This window comes from Pagrus pagrus (assembly GCF_965226575.1).
Source record: "Pagrus pagrus genome assembly, chromosome: 6".
Taxonomy (NCBI): domain Eukaryota; kingdom Metazoa; phylum Chordata; class Actinopteri; order Spariformes; family Sparidae; genus Pagrus; species Pagrus pagrus.
The window spans coordinates 10,755,305-10,775,509 of NC_140190.1; the positions used below are offsets into that span (position 1 = coordinate 10,755,305).

Consider the following 20,205-nt stretch of genomic DNA (forward strand, 5'->3'; position numbering starts at 1 on the left):
TCAGTAACAGGTGAAACCCATCGTGACGTCACCTGGTTTGTGGACTACAGTTTTGAATCCTCAAGTTTTTTCATCATGACCGTCGCCATCTTGTTTTTTTCAGAGTCAGAGGTGACCATAAAAACCCGAGGACATGCTGTATTAGCCACATTAGCTTAATCATCTATTTTCCACAAACAAAAACAAAGGTTAGCATGAGTTAAAGGAGAGTTGCAACATTTAAAAAAATGACACAAAATGAACCGTACACAAATAACCACTCCAAAGCCAGATAACGGATCCAAACAAGGGTTTCCTTTAATGGTCATTTGTCTTGTAAAGAATATAATACAATGACAGGACTGGAATTCATAAGAACATACATCAATAAATATGGATAAATACTCGTGGACCACACTCACACGGCCGTAGATGTGCTCAGTTGCAGTTATATTGTGTCTGTGTTCACACTCGACATGAATACATACAGTAGCTAGCTGCAAACTGAAGTGTCGTGCAGGAGACGGAGCCAGACAAGTGATATTTCTCCGTATGTTAAAACATCACCTCTCTTCTGGCTCTCCTGCAGAGTGTGTGTCGACCGGAGCGTCTCTGCTTTTCTGATGCAGCGGTTTAAAAACAGCAGTGTGTGTGAGAGCAGGAGTGAGAAATTGAAAGCGGGAGATGTGCTTTGGATCCACGGAGGCTGTGTGAATATGGTCCAGAGAGGCTAAGCAACAAACACACCCAGAGTTTAAATGGATTTTTTTTTTTTTAAAAAGGGGGGAAAGAAAAACCTCAGAGTATTTACATCACAGAGGAGGAGTGTTTGCCGTCGGTTTCTGCTCTGCGTTCGCCTCTTTCGTTTCTCATTCTCTCTCTGTAACATGTTTCCATTCATCCCAACAGAATACAGCTGTTTTCTCGACAATGATGAATAGTCTCAACTCAACGTCAGACAGAGGTGCAATGCCACGAAGGTACCACTAGAGGTGTGCCTGTATATCAGATACCGAGCAGTGAAGAAGTGATGCAGCAGTCCACAGCAGGAGGACTGGGTTTTGAAAAGTTTGATGAGACTGAGCTCAAAATTTAAAAAGAAGATAATGACGCAAATGACGCAGAAAGAGAGTTTGAGTTGAAGCAATTACACGGGAGAGTACACAACTTGCTTGTTCTCAGGGACACAGAGGAGTGCAGTGAGCCATGACAGTCTGTTTTCCTGTCACTTAGAAAACATCCAGCGGTCAGTCGACGCTATTTTGCCGTCAATGCCATCGACAGACTTAATAGGAACCCAAGACAGACAGCCTAATCATGAAATCAATAGTCTGTCTGTGAGCGACTGAGGACAGCAGCCCTCCGTCGCTCTTATCGGGCTGCCATCGCTGACGAGCGCTGTGTTTAAAATGTATCAGGTTCATTTGTAACAGCGGCACAAGTAGGAAACCGAGATTCTCAGTTTTTCTTTCACACTGTTTGCTAAAAGGCCTCCGCAGTAAGTCTTCACAGCAGGCAGAGGGAGGTGTTAAACAAACTCATCTAGTTTGTGTTTAACTTAAAAAGACTATGCAAACAACACAAACTGCAAAAAACTATGGAAACAACACAAACTGCAAAAAACTATGGAAACAACCCATTAACACCAGACAATCACTGAACTAAACATACAGTAAGGAAAAAGCACACTGGCGAGCTAATTCTTGTCTCTTTTGTGGTTTCCAGCGGGCAACCAGGGCCGCAAACATCGCAGGTATCGTAGCGGGATCCATAATAATGCAGCATTACCTCCAAGACCAGGTGGATGTTATGTTAAAAGCACCCTGTTCCCGACTGGCACACCCACTGTGTAGTATTTCGCCAGCTGGTCCTGGATTTAAACTGAAGCCTGTACTGAACTCAGTCCCCCGCAATCCTCCAGGTCTTCACACCTGGGTGCAAAGTCGGAAAACTCTGCAATGCCACCTGGAGACAGCGTATTTAATCAACTTGTTAGCACAGTTGTCGTTTAAGTCGCAAAAATTGCTCGTCTGCCTGTTTCAGGCGTTAAACCTGATCTGTTATCATTGGAAAATAATTACTGCACCATGCAAGGACAGAGAGTTTGACGGGCATAGCAACAGTAACTAAGGAGAGCGGGGCTTAGGAAACAGTCAATGCAACTCTTGGTTTTTTTAATATCAAAACCTGCCTGTATTCATGCATATTCTTTGAGGGCACTTGTTTCAACTTTGAGGCCCTTTATTGGTTGTTTGATTTCATTTAATTACATGCTTGGATATTAACTGACACGTCTGTAAGCCCCTTAAGTTTCTTGTGCTCTCTCACCTTGAAATGTTTTATTTGTTTTGCCTGGTTGTGCCGTTCTTTTTGTGTGTGAGAAGAAAATTGTGTAGGTGTGCCTGAACGCTGGTGCAACCGTCTGCCATCGCCTGTCCGACATGAGCGTACCCAAAGTCACCTTCCTCCGACTTGTTTGTATCCCTCTTGTCACACTGACCGACTAGACACACACTTGCTCGCGACATATACAACACATTTAACCAAGCTGTGCTCCTGTTGCTACAGTTTAGACAGAGTGCAATCAAACAGTCACAGCTACGAGAGCACAGAGATGTAGTCGCACAATCCCGCTCTTATCTCATCTCTGCTGAAGAGCCCTCCGCTGTGAGCTGCGAGTGAGGGGAATGACTCGGTCACGATCAGGCCTGGTGGCTGAGGCTGAGGAAAGGCCTTCTGGCGGTGAGGACGCTCAGTGGCTGGCCCCGCTCCTCTCCCCTCGGGCACGATGCTCCCCTGCTGTGCCAAGAGACAGCTGGCAGCAACCTCTGTTAAGTCAATCCTCTTCATAATTAAGACTCACAATTATAAGTCTTCGTCTATGTGTGTCTGCCTGCCCTCGGGGCTTCCACTAGAAAGACCAATGAGGGGAGGAGAGACCGGCGCGAGCCGAGGAGATGAAAGGAGTCAAAATCGAAGAGAGAGAGAGAGAGAGAGAGAGAGAGAGAGACGCTTCTGAGAGTCAAAGTCAATGTGTTTGAAATATGAAGAGGAAAAAGTGTGAAGAATAATGTGTGTGTTTTTGCATGAGTCCAACTCTGAAAGCGTAAAAGAGAAGCTGCGAGTGTGTGAAAACTTGGCATCTTCAAACCAGAGAGCAACAACCGACCAGTCCCAGAGGACGTGCCAGAAGCAAGCTGTCCTCCTTAAGAGTCAACACACACACACACACAGACACACACACAGCGCAGAGGGTGACCATCACCACCACAAAGGCATCTTTTATGTGGTGTCCATTTTGGGCTGCTTAGTGAAAGAAATCTGCTCAGACTTCTCAAACTTTATCCACTCATTCATCAAATCTTCATTAAGGAAAGAAGATTAACATACATCTGTGGTATTTTGGTGGTCGGCTAATAATCTCTGCAGAGGCGAAGGAAAAAAAAGACCGAACAGCAGATTAAACATCCATTCATATTCAGATGATGTTTTTCCAATCTCGACGGATAATGATAATCAATTACATTTTCGTCCCGACGTGTCTCCTCGTGTTCTCTTTTTTACGGCCAAGATTCAGTTCCCCTCGTCGGTTTTTAGAAAGTTTTGTGCTCCTGTCACACAGCTGAGCACGACTGTAATTACACTGTCTGTGGGCATCAGCTCTGATTTGAATTACTGCGAGAGGGGCTTCTCTCTGCCCCTTCATTCATCCACCGGCGCTCAATCCATTTTCACGGACAGCAAGCTGACATCTATAAGAAACGACAGGGGGGGTTTGATGGCTGTGACAGTTCTCCGGGCCTCCTGTCCGTCACCCTAAACTTTCCACTGGCTATCCGTCAAGCTAACCCTTTGCCTCGTCATCACAGCGCTGTGGTTCCGCGGATAATGCAACTTGTTAATTAGGCATGCGGTAGATTAATTAAACTGATACAAGGGTGCAGGTTCACTATTCTTCTCAGTGCGGAGGGGTGTTGTCATTGCCAAGGTGAGAGGAGACAAACAAAGGCAGCGAATTAATGTGCACAGGATGGATGTTCACGCCTTATGTGACTTTATAAAACCTGTGTCCTTTTTAGAAGACGTGAAAGGCCGCTGAGTGCACTCTTTCACCAATAAAGAGCTGGTTAAACGTAATTTAGGAGTGTCTATCTTCCAAAAGACAGTGACAGTGAAAATATAACGTCCAGAGAGGAAGATAAATGAAAAGTAGTGGAGGTAAAAGCTGAACAAGATGGAGAAACATAAAAGATGAAAGTGCTGGAGTCGGTGTTTGCAACATAATCCCACAAGCTCTGAACCTCAAGTGCTGGCTTTAAAAAACCCACCAATTTAACCCGGCAGTAAAAGGGAAGGACGAGCGAGCAAAGAGCTTGTTCTATCCGTCTCAATCCCCTCTTTAAAGCGGGACGCGTGGCGGCAGCGAGCACAGGTGTGAACAGCTGTGGGACTCGGCCTGGCCCAGAAATGGGAAGCTTTAATCTCTGCTGACCCTCTCTATCATCAGCCGCTGGGATTTCAGCCGCTGTCAGCATTCTCAATCATAGACACACAAACACACACACACACTGAAATGAGAGAGATGTCAACATCCATGTTCATCCTTATACCCTGTGAACACAGCTTTGATTCATGCTCAGTCATCAACATTAGTCTCCCCTAGTTTTCATGTCTGTTCCCAAATTCATCCTGGTTTAGAGGCAGAGCTGCAAAAAATCTGCATTTTAACAAGTCATTTTATCTAATCCAACCCCGATTGTGATAAAGTTGGGATGCTGTATAAAACATAAATAAAACGGAAGGTGAAATTTCTAGACTTTTTTTTTTTAAAAAGATGTTTTTTGTAGTGTAGCCAAACTCTGCACATGCACTTGTTATATCTTGTTCTTGCTGAGACCTGCGGTAGATAACCTGCTCCGGCTTAATTTCTCCTCATCAGACGGGAAAAAAAAAGAAAAACTCCAGTGAAGGGAACATCATCAACCTGCTGCATCATCTTCATTAATTCACAGCACACATCCTTACAGCGACACATATTATGAGAAAAGGCAAAGCAAACGTGGGATTGCTGATCTGAGTCGAGACATCAAAGGTTCGGGTTAACCCTCGACGTTGACAGGGGGTGGATGTCTGACACAACAAGAGCAGTTTGAGATTGTTCGACACTTCTGAAAAGTGACTGACGTGTGATGTGATGAAACTGAGCTGAGATGCGGTGTGTTTTCCATTTTTCCTCTGGGGGTTTAGCATCTGATCTAAAGTAACAAGTGTCTCACACTGACAAGAGGATACAACGCTAACAATCAAATTATTCAATTACGACTGCCTCTGATTCAAAGTAAATCAATTAAATCTGCTTCAGAATAACTCGCTTAAAGTCAAGCACGAGGTTTTACAAAGAGCAAACCAAAAGCAGCAGAGTCAAGAAATAAACACTGAGTATTTGTAAAAAATAACGTGTTCCGACAGACAAAAGGCTCAAGTCAACAACATGGACGTCTCCCTTGACTCGTCTGATTCTGATATTCAATGATGTCGTCCCTATTTGTAGTTTGTACTAAACCTCTTCTCTCCGAAGAATGTTCGACGTGGATCTCGAAGGTGTTGTCTTATTTCAAAAAACAGGTCAGCGTCGCCCCGCGTTTCAGGTCATCGTTGAGCTCGGAGGGGGAGTAACTGGGTCGTGTTGGAGGGCGGGTGAGAGACGAGTTAAAACCAGAAAAAACAGAGGAATGAAAGTAAAAAGAGTACAAAGGGATCTTGTTATTGTCCCGGTGATGCCTGGCAGCACTTCGGCGGGCCTCAGAGTTGACTATGATACAGGCTGACTCGGAGAGCCAGGGGTGGAGCTAAGGGCGGGGCAGTGCGGTGCAGGGAGGGGGCTGGGGCCGAGAGGGTGTGAAGTAGCGGGGGCGAGAGGAAGGGACGGGGAGACAGGCAAACCGTGGTCGGCAGCAGAGGAGAAAAAGTAAAGGGGATGGTTTTTTTTTTTTGGTTCAGAAGTGGCCGTGGTTGTGGCCCTGGCCCGGCTCTCCTCCGTGGTGCCCTCCCTCTCTGTGGCCGTGCCTCTTGTGCTTCCTGCGCTCCCTCCTGCCCTTGTGGTGGTGGCGCCGGTAACGGTGGGCTCGCCGGGCTGGTGGAGCAAACAGAGCGGAGGAGAGAGGCAGTGAAATGAAAGAAAGGGCAGACGATTTATTAAAGGAAAACCAGAGATGGGATATGATGAAAGGCAGGAGTGGAAAAGTGATGTAAGAGGAGAGATGAATCACTGACGAGCATCAGAAGCGCTCAGACGGATAGTCAGAAGGAGGTGAAAGCAGGTAAGAGGCGAGAGGAAAGGGATCAAAAAACGGGAAGGTCAAAACGGCATGCTCTCTGTAGATGGTTTAACTGTTTGAGAATCTGTTTTATCTCACACTCAGTCGACTGGGCGCCTTTAGCAAGAGCACACTGAGCTAGCCACCCACTCACTACCTCAGTTTAAGCTTGTTCCTGGGGTGTACTGCCAAATTAGGTTGCTCCATCCCTTTCTGGTATTCGCCAACAAAGAAATGTCGTCTGCAGTGAATGATAACACCCCCATAACTCTGGGCCATAAAAACAAATCCGTCCAGAGATAAAGAGTTGTCGGGGGAAAAAAATTATTCTTGTCACTTTCAACAGAGGCGACATTTTTTTTTTTAAAAGCATTTCATCATTACTGTCACTGAAATGAAATACAAGGCGCAGTTTGTTGAATATTTATATATATCAACCCTTTATATCTCCTCTGAAGAAGCCAGGAATTATGCTGAAAAGCCGACATTTATTCTGACTATTCTGTCACAGTCGGAGTGAGTCCTTTAAAAGTAATCAAATAAATAAAGTTTACTCTGAGGTTCAGAGGAGATAAGGTGTATGGGAGTTACTTAATGACAGACTTATTGATCTTAGATGGAAAACTGCTTGAGAATAAGAGGAAGCTTCAACCATAAATAAAAAACTGTTATGACACTGAAATGTCATCATTTTATTCCATCTAACAAGCTTCTCTGGAGAGATATGAGTTTATTTAGGGTTAATCTGGAGTCATTTATGGGTTAGCTGCTTTCTGTCCTCTGTGTCAGAGTTTGACGCTTACACAATCAGGGACAGGAGGCTTTGTGGTGCATTAAGCTGCACCTCAAAAACTTTGAAAACTACAATGCTTGGTACAGAAAAGGGCGTGGGTGCTGACAGGGACTTTATGGTGCATTCAAATGCACCTCGTAAACTGAGTAATCTATACTCCATTGACCATGAAGGTTGTTTAAAACAAATATTTTTATTTTTTGTTATTTTCCTTATTATCGGCAAACTTATCCTTGTTTCCAAGTACCTCTGTGATATTTTCAAGCTGTTTTATTGCACAATTTCCTAATAATGAAATACTAAAATCATGTCCAATATGTTCTTTGGGTGGAAAATATAATATATTATATCTACAAGTCCTCTTGGCCAGTGTGACGGTGAGCCCTCCCACATAATAAATCCCAGTATAACCTCTAAGACTGTTAACTGCTCTTGTTCAATTCTTTATGCACAAAAGCTTTTCTATGATATGGCGTATAAAAGTCGGATCCCCCTTTGGTTGAACATTTTCAGGTTTTAGCAGACATGCTTTGTGTTTAATGAACGGTCAACTGGTTCCAAAAAACTTGTTTTAAAAAGTCTTCAAAAGAAAATCCCACCTCAAGCGCAAAGCACTTCAAAGGAGACTGTACCACTTCTAAGTAAGCCCAGGGGATTTTCATTCAGTCTGCAACCACGGTAATCTTTTTGCTTGCTTAGTTATTAATAATGAGAACAAGGACGGTGGGCCTGAATGCGCGTGGTGACAGGAGCTCCCGGGGGCAGTTAATTTAGGTTCGTCTTACGGACCTGCGGTGGTGTGCATGCTAAAAATAAGAACATGTAAATGTGAAAATGACCTAACAAATGGAAATACTGCTTAAAGTCTTGTTGTTGTGAAGACTCCCGTCGTGTAAAATACTCACATTTTATGCAGATGATTTTAGGTCGGTCCCACTTGCCGTTGGCGCGACACTTAGCAGTGGGCACGTGGCGCTGCAGGAAGCCGTCGGCGCACTGGTAGCGCGCCACGGAGTGGATGTCGTAGTGGGAACGCTTCCGACCAATCAGGAAGGCGTTATCCACAGTGGGCGGGGCTCCGCAAAGCACTGCAGGATCAAGGAAAGAGACGGCATGAAAGAGAATATTAATTAGCTGGTCCACTTCTGTTTGTTGAGAGTGTTGTGAAATATTTTTCTCTTTCTGTTACATCCCATTCTCATCACACTCTGAAAGCTTCATCTGACCTTGACTCATGTTGACGCGAGCTTTTCCGTTCCCCACGCATAGCACCTGTTTTGTATTCAACTACTTCCTGTTTCCCATGTGCTTCTTTCTTATCAAGCTTTCTATATGTTTTTGTTCTATACATTCCTTCATTAAACTACACAACATTGCTGAACTGAACTCTGCTTCGTGTCATTTTGTTCCCCGAGCACTTTTTGCTGGAACAAAAGGGTCAAGCCGGTGTGATGAAGTAATGGATCACAACGAATCCATACGAGAATTACACCCTGATTGGTTTCTAAATTCAGTGTTTATTCTGACTTTTGATATTCAGACAGTCACATCTCAAACACCACTCACAGCTCAAACATCAAAAATGTGGATTTAGTGTCTGCAGGACGGCGTGTCTGTCCGAGGCTCTGAGCGAGTGGGCGGCTGTCAAACTAAGACAGCGTTTTAGACACATAAAGAGTGGAGGCAGAATCAGAAAAAGTGTTTACACAAGCTGAGATGGAGGGAGGACTGACACTCTGGTCAGAGACTGACAGGGTGGACAAGCCTCAGAGAGGAGCTCAAACAACTTCACCGATTTTTTAGCTCTCCTGTCAAAGTGTGCCAGCCTACAATGCATTATCAAATAGTGAGGGGGGGGAAGGAGCTCTACCACGACTTCAATGCACTGCTAAGGGTTAGGTAAAGTGCGAGCTGTGTACTCTCTAGTGCAGCGGTTTCAAAAAACTTTTTGTCATCTTTAATAAAACGCTACTACTATACTGGAAAAACTTGTAATAGAAGGTGCCAAGTTGAATAGTATTGACAAAAACATGACCAAGAACATGACCTGCATGTTTCTTTCAGTGCGTTTTCCCTGATACTTCATGTTGTGCACTGAAAATCGCTGGAACTGCTTGAGATTTTGCCCAAAACACTTGAGACTGGTGCCATTTTGACATATAGCAAAATAAGCTTCTCTATATTTTGTATTTTAATCGATGAGCATCGCCAGTTTTTCTCTTCTTCCTTTTCCAATGTTTGACCATCCTGTAGTCTTCACCTCATTCTGCGTTTCCCCCCCTGGTCACACAATGTGCTACACTCTCCCGGGGGTGTCCACCCTCAAGTTTAGGAACCTCTGCTTTGGTGTGATCACACAGCTATTTGGGTTGGGTAGCAATGTTTCTCCACCATCTGTGTGCAGTTTACCGTACCATACCCAATGGACCTCCAGTCCTGACTCATCAGAGAGGAATCTGAAGAGCTAGCTAATAGTGAGAAGGGTTAATGGTTGTGGAAACTTCACAGATACCTATTTTGCCTACACTGTAAACTACCACTGATTCCACGCTTGAATGTGATTTACACACTTCAGCGCTAAAAGTGGCGATGAGAGGACTTAATGTTTACAGTCCCTCTTTATTCCCTTGTCCTTGTCCTAATACCTCTTAAATTCTTAATAAGGAAACGCAAAGTCATTAACTCTGATGGAAGGTTTAATGCCACATTTACAGTTTAATGTGTTGTGTAAGGAAGGGGCAATAAGCAACCCCCCCTCCTCGCCTGAGATGATCCCTGATTCAACACAAATGGAGGGCTAAAAGGTAGTTTTCCATTAGCTCTCACCTATGTTCACTGCTGAATGATTTCTCACAGTCGGGGCGAGCAAAGTCAGAAAGTATTGAAGTGGGGATAAAAGAAAATGTCAGAAACAGCAAATGGAGCTGTGATTTTATGGGAAAGGCTTTAAGTAAAAAGGTCTTTTGTAGAATAAAGCCTGAAGGACGTATGGGGCTGCTACCAAAGGGGGAACTAGGTTTCTTAGAAAAAGCTCATAAAGTGTACTTTCAAAGTACTCTCAATCCTTTAAGCAGCGACTTAAATCTTTAAAATACAAGTATGGATTTCCTTTTGGTGGTAAACCCCTGATTGTTTAAGTATAAACACTCAGCCACTGCTGGCATCTCTGTGTGTGTCTGATAGCAGATGAGTCACACAAACTGTCAGATACAGAAGCGAAAATGTTTGCCTACATGATGAGATTGGCCTATGTAGGAGACGGAGAAACTTTATTTATGTCGCGTATCATCCAATGTACAACACGGTGAAACTGGTGCTCTGCATTTAACCCATCAGGAGGAAGCAGTGGGCGGCGACAGACTCCAGATATTAGCTGGAGAATCAAGCTAGTGTGCACGTTCTGATGAAAGAAAATCAGAAAACATATTTATAGAAGAGATTTCTAAATGTAGAACCATGAAAAAACATTCATTAAGAGCACAAAAGTGTTTTATCTGCCATAGAAATATTTCCCCAGTGCCTTCTCTGCTGTGACTACAGACTATAAAATACACTATAATCAAAACTACTGCCTGACTATGTCTCTCAGTCTCTCTCTGACAACTATCAACCTGCTTCTCACCGGCACCACTGCATGTTATCACCACATTTTAAACTGCCCTCTAGCTATTATGTTTTTTTACATCGATTTAAACAGGACCATGTCAACAATAATCTTCCCCAGCCAGCTGAGGGCCACCAGCAGGAGGTCAAGTTTTCATAGGCTTCACATGGGGGGATCTTTAATCCACAGTTACCTGGCCAGATATTGCTGGTTTGAGCGCACACTGTGTTTGCAAAGCTGCGAGACACACGCATAAATATTAACATCTGCTTGCTAATATACGAAATCTGGAATAAAGAATGTACATTTCTGTACGTAAAGCTCACAGACGAAATAGGCGTCATAACTTCCTTCGAGTATTTTAGCTCAGCCAACATTAGAAGCAAAGAGAAAGCTGCCTCTGGATGAAGGTAATACATGTGCTTCAGCTGTCACTGTGTGCCTGTGTCTGGGTGGCAGGGGGTAGTCAGTGTGAGTTAGCGGCATGGGGAGATCTGCAGACAGCTAGATGCTGGTTCCTCTGAGCACTCCTCCATGGCCTCAAAGCATCCGCACACCTACTGCTAATCCTGTTAGAGTGAATCAGAGAGACATGAGAGTGCTTTCTCGCCGAAACTGCTGGGAGTGAGTCTCACGTGGAAGCGGAAGATGTGCACAAATTCAGTTGTGTTTATTAAATAGCAAACTGCGGCGGTTGTTTGTGCGAATGTTTGCTGACAGCCCAGACCACCTGAGAGAAAATGATTTATACCACACTGAGTATCGTCAAGCGCTGTGAATCCCCAAAAAGCAGGCATAGGTAATGATTAAAGAGAAATACAAAAGTGAGATGTGCTGTACAGTGGGATTTCTTTATTTGAGTCAAAACACACCAACTGGTCGATACACAGCATATATTTTTGATTGTGAAAGCAAGGAAAGCACAGATGTCACCAATTACATTATTATCGGAGGCTAAAAGATTAGGGCCACGTAACTGGCACACCTAAATCGACTGCAGCCATTATCAAAAGAATAGTTCAACATTTTGTGAAATACCCCCATTTTCTTTTAGATGAGAAGATCGATACCACTCTCAATGCTGAGCCGGAGCAAGTCGACGCTAGCTTAATTCAGCATAATGACGGGAAACAGACGGGAAAGTCTCTACAGAATAAAAAACAATTTGTGGCTTTAGAAGAAATGATGGAGTTGGACTCCACTGTGACGAGAATCAGGAAAGTCAATATTCCTGGATGTTGTTCGCGAAGGAATAATAACAGCATGCAACAACCCACAAAGAACAATTGTTGAATCAATTGTCACAATTGTTATTTCTACATGTTTGTTTGTTTATGGATTAGATTAACAAAACAAGGCAAGAGGAGTGCGGCTAGGTGGATTTTTGAACAGAGACAGGCTAGCTATTTTCCCCTGGTTTCAATCTTTATGCTAAGCTAACCTAACTGTCTCCTGGCTGTAGCTCCGTGCTTAACACATGAGATCAGAATCACTCCTGAAAGTGAATAAGCCATTAATTTCCTCAAATGTCAAACTATTCTTTGAATGTTATTAGCTGCATCTGTAGACAGGTTTCCTTCCTAATGTATCGCAAACTTTGACAAAAATTGAGTTAATGTGAATTAATATTTTTTCCAAACCACCCCCGTAATGTTTTTATTACGTAGATTACACAGATTGTTGATGCAGTGGACGGCGCCAGATCTCCAGTCCGGAAACCATTATACCATTGCAGAAGAAGAGGGTGCAACAAGATGACGTAATTAAAAGAAAGCCATTTCAAAGAAAATGTGCATAAATTACTTAAATGGGACGTGTTTGCCAATTTATGTCTCCTGTTGCTACAGACAATGCTGGTGAGCAGGGTTGTGCAGAGAGAGAGCAGGTATTTGGAGGGCTGCTGGGTCACGGACTTCTGCTTTGTCGCTGCAACACACCTCCCTGTGGAGGATGTAACTATCTGCAGCAGAAATGTCCACAAATGATCCCCAAAAAGACGGGGTCCTGTGGGGATGCCTGTGGCTGCTCAGGTTGGGTTGGTGAAGAGTTACTTCTTCTTCTTCTTCTGCATTTCCTTCCCGTCTGTGACTGGACAGATTCATCTTCAGCACTAAACACAAATCAACAGCAGGGATTTAATTGTGTTAGAGGGAGAGTGTGTGCACAAACGCACGTATTTCCCTCCCCTGTAGCTTCCTCGAACGCAGGTGTCTTTTCTCCCCGGTCCATTCTGAACAAAATATCAATTATTTGAGCGCCACACTAGCTAAATCAGACACAGCTCCATGTGGACACACAACTGTGAACATCCACAGCAGCTGTGTTGGTAATTTATATTAAAATAAAAACATTTTTATTTTATTTTACCTTACTTTCAAAATAAATTTCAGTGCTGACAGTTTGACTCTGTACAATGTGTACCCAGCAATGATTACATTACACACCAGTGGACACGTCAACTGCTAAAGGCACTGACAACAGCCTATCATTTCCCAAAGCACTCCGAGAGCTCCCTGAGTATGTCGTGCAAAATTAGATTTACTGCCGCTGTATATAATAACCCATCAAAAATAATGGAATAATTTCGTAATACTTACATGTCCTGTTGTGGGTAAATTCCCTCTCTTCATCGCTGGGAGAGCTCAGAGTCTGTGACTCTCTTGTCACTACAGTCCAACTGTAAACGTAAAATTTGTTCTGCGAGACTGTTTTCCATTAAATCTATTTTTTTTCTTTGTCCCTCCTTATACAATATTGATCCAGCAATTAAATACTACCTCTGAAAGTCGCCTGCTATAAAATGTGTCGCTCATTTATATAAAAAGGCAACAGTTACTTGTATGGATTCGTACTTGGGAAAATTCTGTATTCTGAATGGCCATTAGACATCACATAATGTTTTAAAGGAGACCTATTATGTTCTCTGTTCTTTCCTTTTCCCATCAGCGTGTTATATAGGGTCTTGAGTATGTGACAGATCTTGAGAGATAAAAGTCTGCACCAACAGAAGCTCCTCTCTCCCACAGAAAACACTGCTTCTGAAACGCCTCGTTAGTATTGCTATGGTAATAAACTCGTATAACAAACTAATGAGAGTAAACTCTTGCTATGGCAACGGCGGTGCATGAAGATGCAGCGGCCGGTAGCTCCTCCAAATTATGCTACATTTTTGTTTTTTTGAGCGTCATTTTTTCGGCTTTATTGCTGAAACGCGTACTGCCCGTGGCAGAAATACTGTCATCGTGATTGGAGAAGAAAGCAGGTGTTTTGGACAAAGAGCAGCAGACTTTGAGACCGTCACGGCCCACGGCGTCTTTCGACCATCTAACCTGAAAAAATCAACGCAAAATCAGAGACTGTCTCCACCACAACATCTCGGATCAGGCTGTTGAACTGGACGGACGGAGCTGACAGAGCACAGAGCTACAGCAGGACGAGTCGAGGTGGACTAACATCGATGCTTGGTGCTCACACAAAGTTAAAGATGATTCACAGTGTTTCCCAGATGTCGAACTTTTGATATGAAGATACCGACCACATTATCGTCACCATCTCGTTGCAGCTTCTTACACGCACCCTGCTGCAGATTCAAACAGATGCACTACGTGTTTATGTATATTTCTTTAGGGTAGGGTAAAAACTTTTCATGAAATAAGAGTTTTTTTTGCTTAGCAACAGACAAAACTAATGAATGGGCTGATTAGCTGACTAGCGAAATGATCAAAGGGCTGGAATGAGGCCGCGTTTGGCCCACAGGGTCACCAGTTGAATAGGTCTGGTTTACATATTGTTTTTTTTGCACAGATATTTAGCTGGCTAGTGACTCAAGGGAGAATTTTCAGTATATACTGTATGTGATTAATCATTGGAGGTTTGTGTTAGTGGGTTGTACGAAAAGGATGTGTTGACAGTCGGGTTCTCTTTCTTCCAGAAGCAAACGTTTTGTCATCAGGTGACAATCACACCTCTTTTCAGTTATATGAAAAAAAAAAAATCACCACGGTGGCCCAAGGTGATGGATTAAGGTGTCTGATACGCCTACATGGAGCTGTTATTACCTAATCAAGCCAAGGGGTCGCTGACGAGCAGACAAACAGATCACATGAGCTGAGAGCATCAGAAACCAGGCGGGGAATACTCAGCATGCATCTGACAAACTCCACTGATAAGACAAGACATAACATGGGGTTACTCTGAGTGAAAAAGAGGTCGACGGGGTAGGAGGGGGGAAGATGAAAAGACGCCGGTGATTGTAGCTGACTGATTAAGGTCAGAGGTGGGCAGGATGCTGGGGACTTGTGACAGTGTGTATCAGAGGTGGTGCAACACCTTGCTTGTGAGGGAAATACCTTTCCTTTCATACAAGAACAGAGCTGGGTGTTTCAGATCGCCTGAGGCTTTAGAAGTATGTCTTTGCACTTGAGGCCTCTGATGACAAACCATCTGTTACGGCACAGAGAATTTCCTTAAGTTACGACCTTCAGTGAGGCCTTCAAGGCTTTTATATGAAGGCTTATCCAGTAATCAGTGATGAACAGGGACAGGAAGGGAAGCTGTTTTACTACAAGAGGGTGTGGGTTAAACACACCCAGGAGGGGCAACACCATAACAAGCCGATCATGAATCACTTTTTTTCTCTCTACAGTCTGTCATAAAGGCTTATAATAACTTCTAAATACTTTAAACCTACCAAAAAATATTGAATTTTTCTGATTTTCAGCTGATTAATGCATTCATCTAACATCAACATCTATGTCAAGATTAGCAGGACATGATAATCCCCCCTTTATGTATGTAAGATTAACACTAATTGCAAGGTGTAATATGTAAGAATTGACCAGCAGCTCATTAACTCATAAATGAAAGATGCACAAAGCAAAAACATCTTCGCTGGATGATTCACACGATGCTATCATATGTGTATTATTAACACAATATCAATATTTCATTTTTTTAATATCATGGTCATCTTGAAAATCGTAATATTGCGACATCCCTGATGGAAAGTGATAAATAATAAAACAAGTGCTAACTCCTCATAGATTTGATTAAAAACTAGCAGCCTTCCAAATGTTGCTAGTAAAATGTATAGCAACCCTATCTTATTCTGAATCACACGCATTCATCACGACCAATATCTGTTCGCTCACTTCAAAACATGTCTCGAAAGGCGTGTGCTCACCTCTATTTTTGTGCTGCAGTCATCTGCAGTTTATCATATAGCTTTTATTGTTTAAGTTTACCCTGAGAGTAAAAGGGAAGGATTGTTATCCTCCACTTAGGTTGATAATGTAACTGTTAGCAGTCTGATAAAATGCAGCCCCAGATCTACAGCTGAAACAGAAAGCTCGTCCTATTCTCAGCCACCAGTGTCTCCACCTAGCTATTAATACGTCTGTCTTCTTGCCACTGGTCGTGAGTCTGACCTGTATGCAAATGTGTGGCAAAAAAAAGCTCTAATGGGCTCTCAGAGGAGAACGAGCCGGCCTAACTCCTGCGCCAGGAAGGGGCAGCGGTAACAGGGGACGTGGAGCCGAGGTATACGGGAACTTAACCAACCAATAAGTTTGCTCACCTCGTTTTGCTGAGTTTAAGTTTCTTGGACATAAAGAACAAAGTACTTTTCTGCCTCGAGACGCACTTCTCCACATTTGGCAGAGGGAACGGAGCCGTGACATGAGAAGTACGTGGAGAACTTTTTAAAGAAGAGGATGACGGGAGAGGAGGAAGGAGCGCTGGTGAGCGGTAATGTGTGTGAATGTGGAGTCGAGGAGGTTCAGCGCTAATCTCTTCCGCCGCGCAGAGACGTGCGTAATGTAAAATATGACATACCCACTATGTTCAGAATCCCCCGGAGGTAAACGCTGTCAGTCTTGGCTGCAACTCTTCTGAGCAGCTTTACATAAACAGTTTCAAGAACATTCTGTCACTTATTCTAACTTTCTATCTCGCAGCATCTCAGACTGAAGAGCTGACAGCACAACAATGTTGGTTCCCTTTTGCCCTTTTCCTCCAACTCACTGCCTCCGTCTGCCCGCTGCCTCACTCTTTAAACCTGATGTCTCTCACTCCTCGCAAGCCTCTCCGTCTTTTTCAGTTTTCCTCTTTTAACACCCTGCTACTCTCTTCCTCCTCGCCTCTCTGTCAGTCATCTTAATCACCTGCTGAAGTCGAAGCTTGCTCCTCGCTACTCCCTCCTCCCCTCACCTCTTGTCTCCCTCCGTCCACGCCGTTGTTCTCACCTGTTCCCTTCTTGCAGACGTAGGGCAGGTTGTAGTTGCAGGGGACGTCGTTCCACTTGCCGTTCTCGTGAGCGATCATGACCACGCAGTCTTCTCCTCCAGCGAAGAAGTTGTCTGGCTGGTTTTCACGCCAATTCTCATATTGCTGCACACACAGTTAGACAACCAGAGATATGAATACTACTCAGTTCTGTGAAGAACGTTGCTCTTCACTATGTTTTGTTTTCTGCTCTTGATGTGAATAATAAAAAAATGACAACACAACTCTTGCTGGAAAAACAAAAGCAGTGCAACCTAAGTGCATGCTGAAGATACGCTGTCAGGTAAAACTGTAAACAAGTCATGGAAATCTCAAGGTAGAGGTAACAGTGAAAATATCTTTTGGGATCACAATGGAAAACAAATTCATGGATATTTCTTCCTTTTTTTAAACAAATTGCGATTTCCAGCTGCGATACTGAACCTCTCCACATGTTCAGTTTCTCTAGGGTCTAAAAAAACTCCCCTGAGTTAACAGCTGACTAAGAGACAAAACACACACAGCTGGCTCCTCACCAGGTCCATCTTGTCGGTCCACTGAAAGTCGTCCTCCACAGTACGATCGTTTAACCCGATCCAGGTGTTGTCATGGCTTAGACCTGAGCAGGAGGTAACACACAGAGGAAATTAATACAGAAAAAGACAAAAAAACAGACAAAAGACAGACCAAGTACAGTAATAGCACCCAGGTACATGATACAATCTGTAAAAAAAACTTGTTGGAAGATGTTTCCCAGTTTATTTACACCTTCGAAGCAATGCTCACATTTGTGGTGTGCCTGGAAATGCAGTTGTTACTATTTGTGTTGTCTTTTCTTTGGAGCATTATCGAGCACAATGTAGTAGTTTGTACAAAAGCAGAAAACAACTATGGATCTAAAAATGTACAAGTGAATTCACACCTCTCTGGCAACAAAGAGGACATATCTTCTAAAGATATATTAGTCGGGTTTCCATCCAAACGACCAAAAAAAGTCTTTTTATGTTTCAATCTACTTCTGTTATGTGAATATTGCAGTAGCATTCATATAACTTGGCACACAAGATAAAAAGAAGAAGAGGGTGTAACAAGATGACCTAATTAAAACCCCAAATGATGAAAAACCATGTAAAAAGACTAAAGGAAGTTTGGCATGTATATTTGTTTCATATTAATCTGAGGAAAGTGACAGTCTCCAAGTGATATGCTTTATGTACCGACGTCATGCTTTATTTGCTAAGTCTGTGTCCATTGCACTCTTTTGCACGCTGTTATTGGTTTGGGATTTTTATTTTTTTTCCCACCGTGTAAAAATGTCCTAAAAGTAAAAGTATCCTCGTTTGGGTCAGGCTCCGAAAATTCTTCCAAAATGCAACAAATGGATTTTTTTTTTTTTTTATGATGGACCATCCGTGGCTTTTAAACACCCACATCTCCACACATGAAGCCTTACTCACTCCCGGTGCTGAGTGGAAGCGACGCAGCTCTGAAGTCTTCCCTCTCTGGCCTCAGCTGAGAGATGAACAACAATGGAGATATAGTGTTTCTGTCTCCGATGATCTGGTAGAGAGATTTTTGTTTGTGTGAAAGGAGATTTCACTAATGGTGTTATGGTTTAATCTCATTTGAGTGTTTCGGGGCGCTTCGACAGGCACGTGCATGCGCATGCACATATGTAATGGAATTTCAATCATGGTGTATCTGATTAACATCATTACCAGGCCCATTAATCTTCCTAATGGCTCTGATCCCCTGATTGCAGGGGTGGAGACGTCCATTTTCGAGGCGATTAAACACACTTTTTGGTAACCATGAGCGTGGTGAAGAAGGATGGCTGCTAGATGGATGGCACTGCTCTGGCATCTGTCCGAGACAGAAGGTGGATCCAATATTACAGGGGCTTGCTGCTGCTGATCGGCCCTTATTACAGCACATGAGGCCGTGGAGAAGTGCCAGGGGGCGCAAAGCTGAGAAGGAGCGGCTGAAGGTTTATGAGGCACCGAAGAAAGACTGCATGGATATTTGCATGGTAATGCTGCCTGACCCAAAAAGCTCGCAGTGAAACAGTAATAAATAAAATCTTATTTTTGTAAATGCAAGGGTGGAAAAATTCAACATGTGACATCTTCATATCTTTCATACACAGATAATCTCAACTGAATAAAGTGCCAGTTTTGTCTTGAAACTGGTTTTATATAATCCAGTTTCAACATATTGTTGCTAGCATTTCCTTCACTGGACACAAATGGAGTTACCTCACCCACTGTAGGGAGTTTTCACCTGTTTGAAGACAAATCACTTCCTTGGTCTGACTATAGAAGTATATTAAATGTTCTGTCACAGACGCTTATGTCAGAGCCTGTAGCATCATTTCATTGCAGCAAATGGTGATACACATTTATTTGGCTCAACAGACTGGCTCCTGAGGATGTTTTTCAGCAGGGGCCGCAATAAACCCCTTCAAGGGCTGTTCAGAGCGGACATTTATCACCCAGTTATGGAATACACATAAGGCAAGAGCTGCCACTTCCAAGTATGGTAATAATAAGGTAGAAGAGGAGATATCAATCAACAGCCACTAAAAGCAGCGTGTAGCAGGACTGCAGAGCGAGAGCTGGTCCGATTATAGAGCTCATATAATTGTTATTATTTGAAGCGATTGGTCGCTTTTTTAAATGCGACAGGTGACTGAGAGTCAACAGTTATTTCATAAATTATAGAGCTGTGAAGTATGAAGAGCCGCTGGTCATTTTAAATGTCCATCTGAAGGTTTTCTATAACACCCTGCGAGGAATGTGAGTCTCTTGGACATTTTAACGATTTCTAGGTTCATTATCTGACGACTGGTTCTGATTATTTCAACCTTGTTTCTGAGAAATCATGTTTTGTTGTCGTCAGTTTGGCATGTTGGATGGCTCTGAATGCTACAATACTCATGACCCTCAGCTGATAGAGAGAAACTAGTCGGAGGCGCAAATCAAAACTTTAGCAAAGCAGAACGCTTCATCGCTGTTATTGGGAGCAGACAACAGCACAGTAGTTGCCGAAAGAGCACTCATTAGCCTCAGCTCGCCCAGCCAGCATTTAACGGTGCAGGCAACACAGCTTGACGCTCCATGATCAGATATTTCATACCAAAGAGTTGCAGTTGATTCACCCCTTACATTTTAAGTACACAGGATTTATTTTTATTTTATCAAAGAATCAGAGGTTTTCTAACTCTGTCACTAATCTTTTGTTCGCCCCGCTAG

The 20,205-nt window shown here is 43.2% G+C and overlaps 1 protein-coding gene across 6 annotated transcripts in view; it reads right to left on the reverse strand.

The window, feature by feature from the left end:
- Positions 1 to 272: 272 nt before the first annotated feature.
- The window catches only part of ncanb (neurocan b), a 182,673-nt gene continuing 162,740 nt past the window's right edge, over positions 273 to 20,205 (reverse strand). For all 6 annotated transcript variants that reach the window (XM_084354923.1, XM_084354927.1, XM_084354926.1 and 3 more), the window contains 4 exons: positions 17,491 to 17,573; positions 16,936 to 17,080; positions 7,995 to 8,177; positions 273 to 6,112 (listed from right to left, as the gene is read on the reverse strand). In XM_084354923.1, the coding sequence (XP_084211049.1) occupies positions 5,976 to 6,112; positions 7,995 to 8,177; positions 16,936 to 17,080; positions 17,491 to 17,573 (548 nt within the window). In that variant the 3' untranslated portion in view covers positions 273 to 5,975. The remainder of the gene's footprint in view (positions 6,113 to 7,994; positions 8,178 to 16,935; positions 17,081 to 17,490; positions 17,574 to 20,205) is intronic.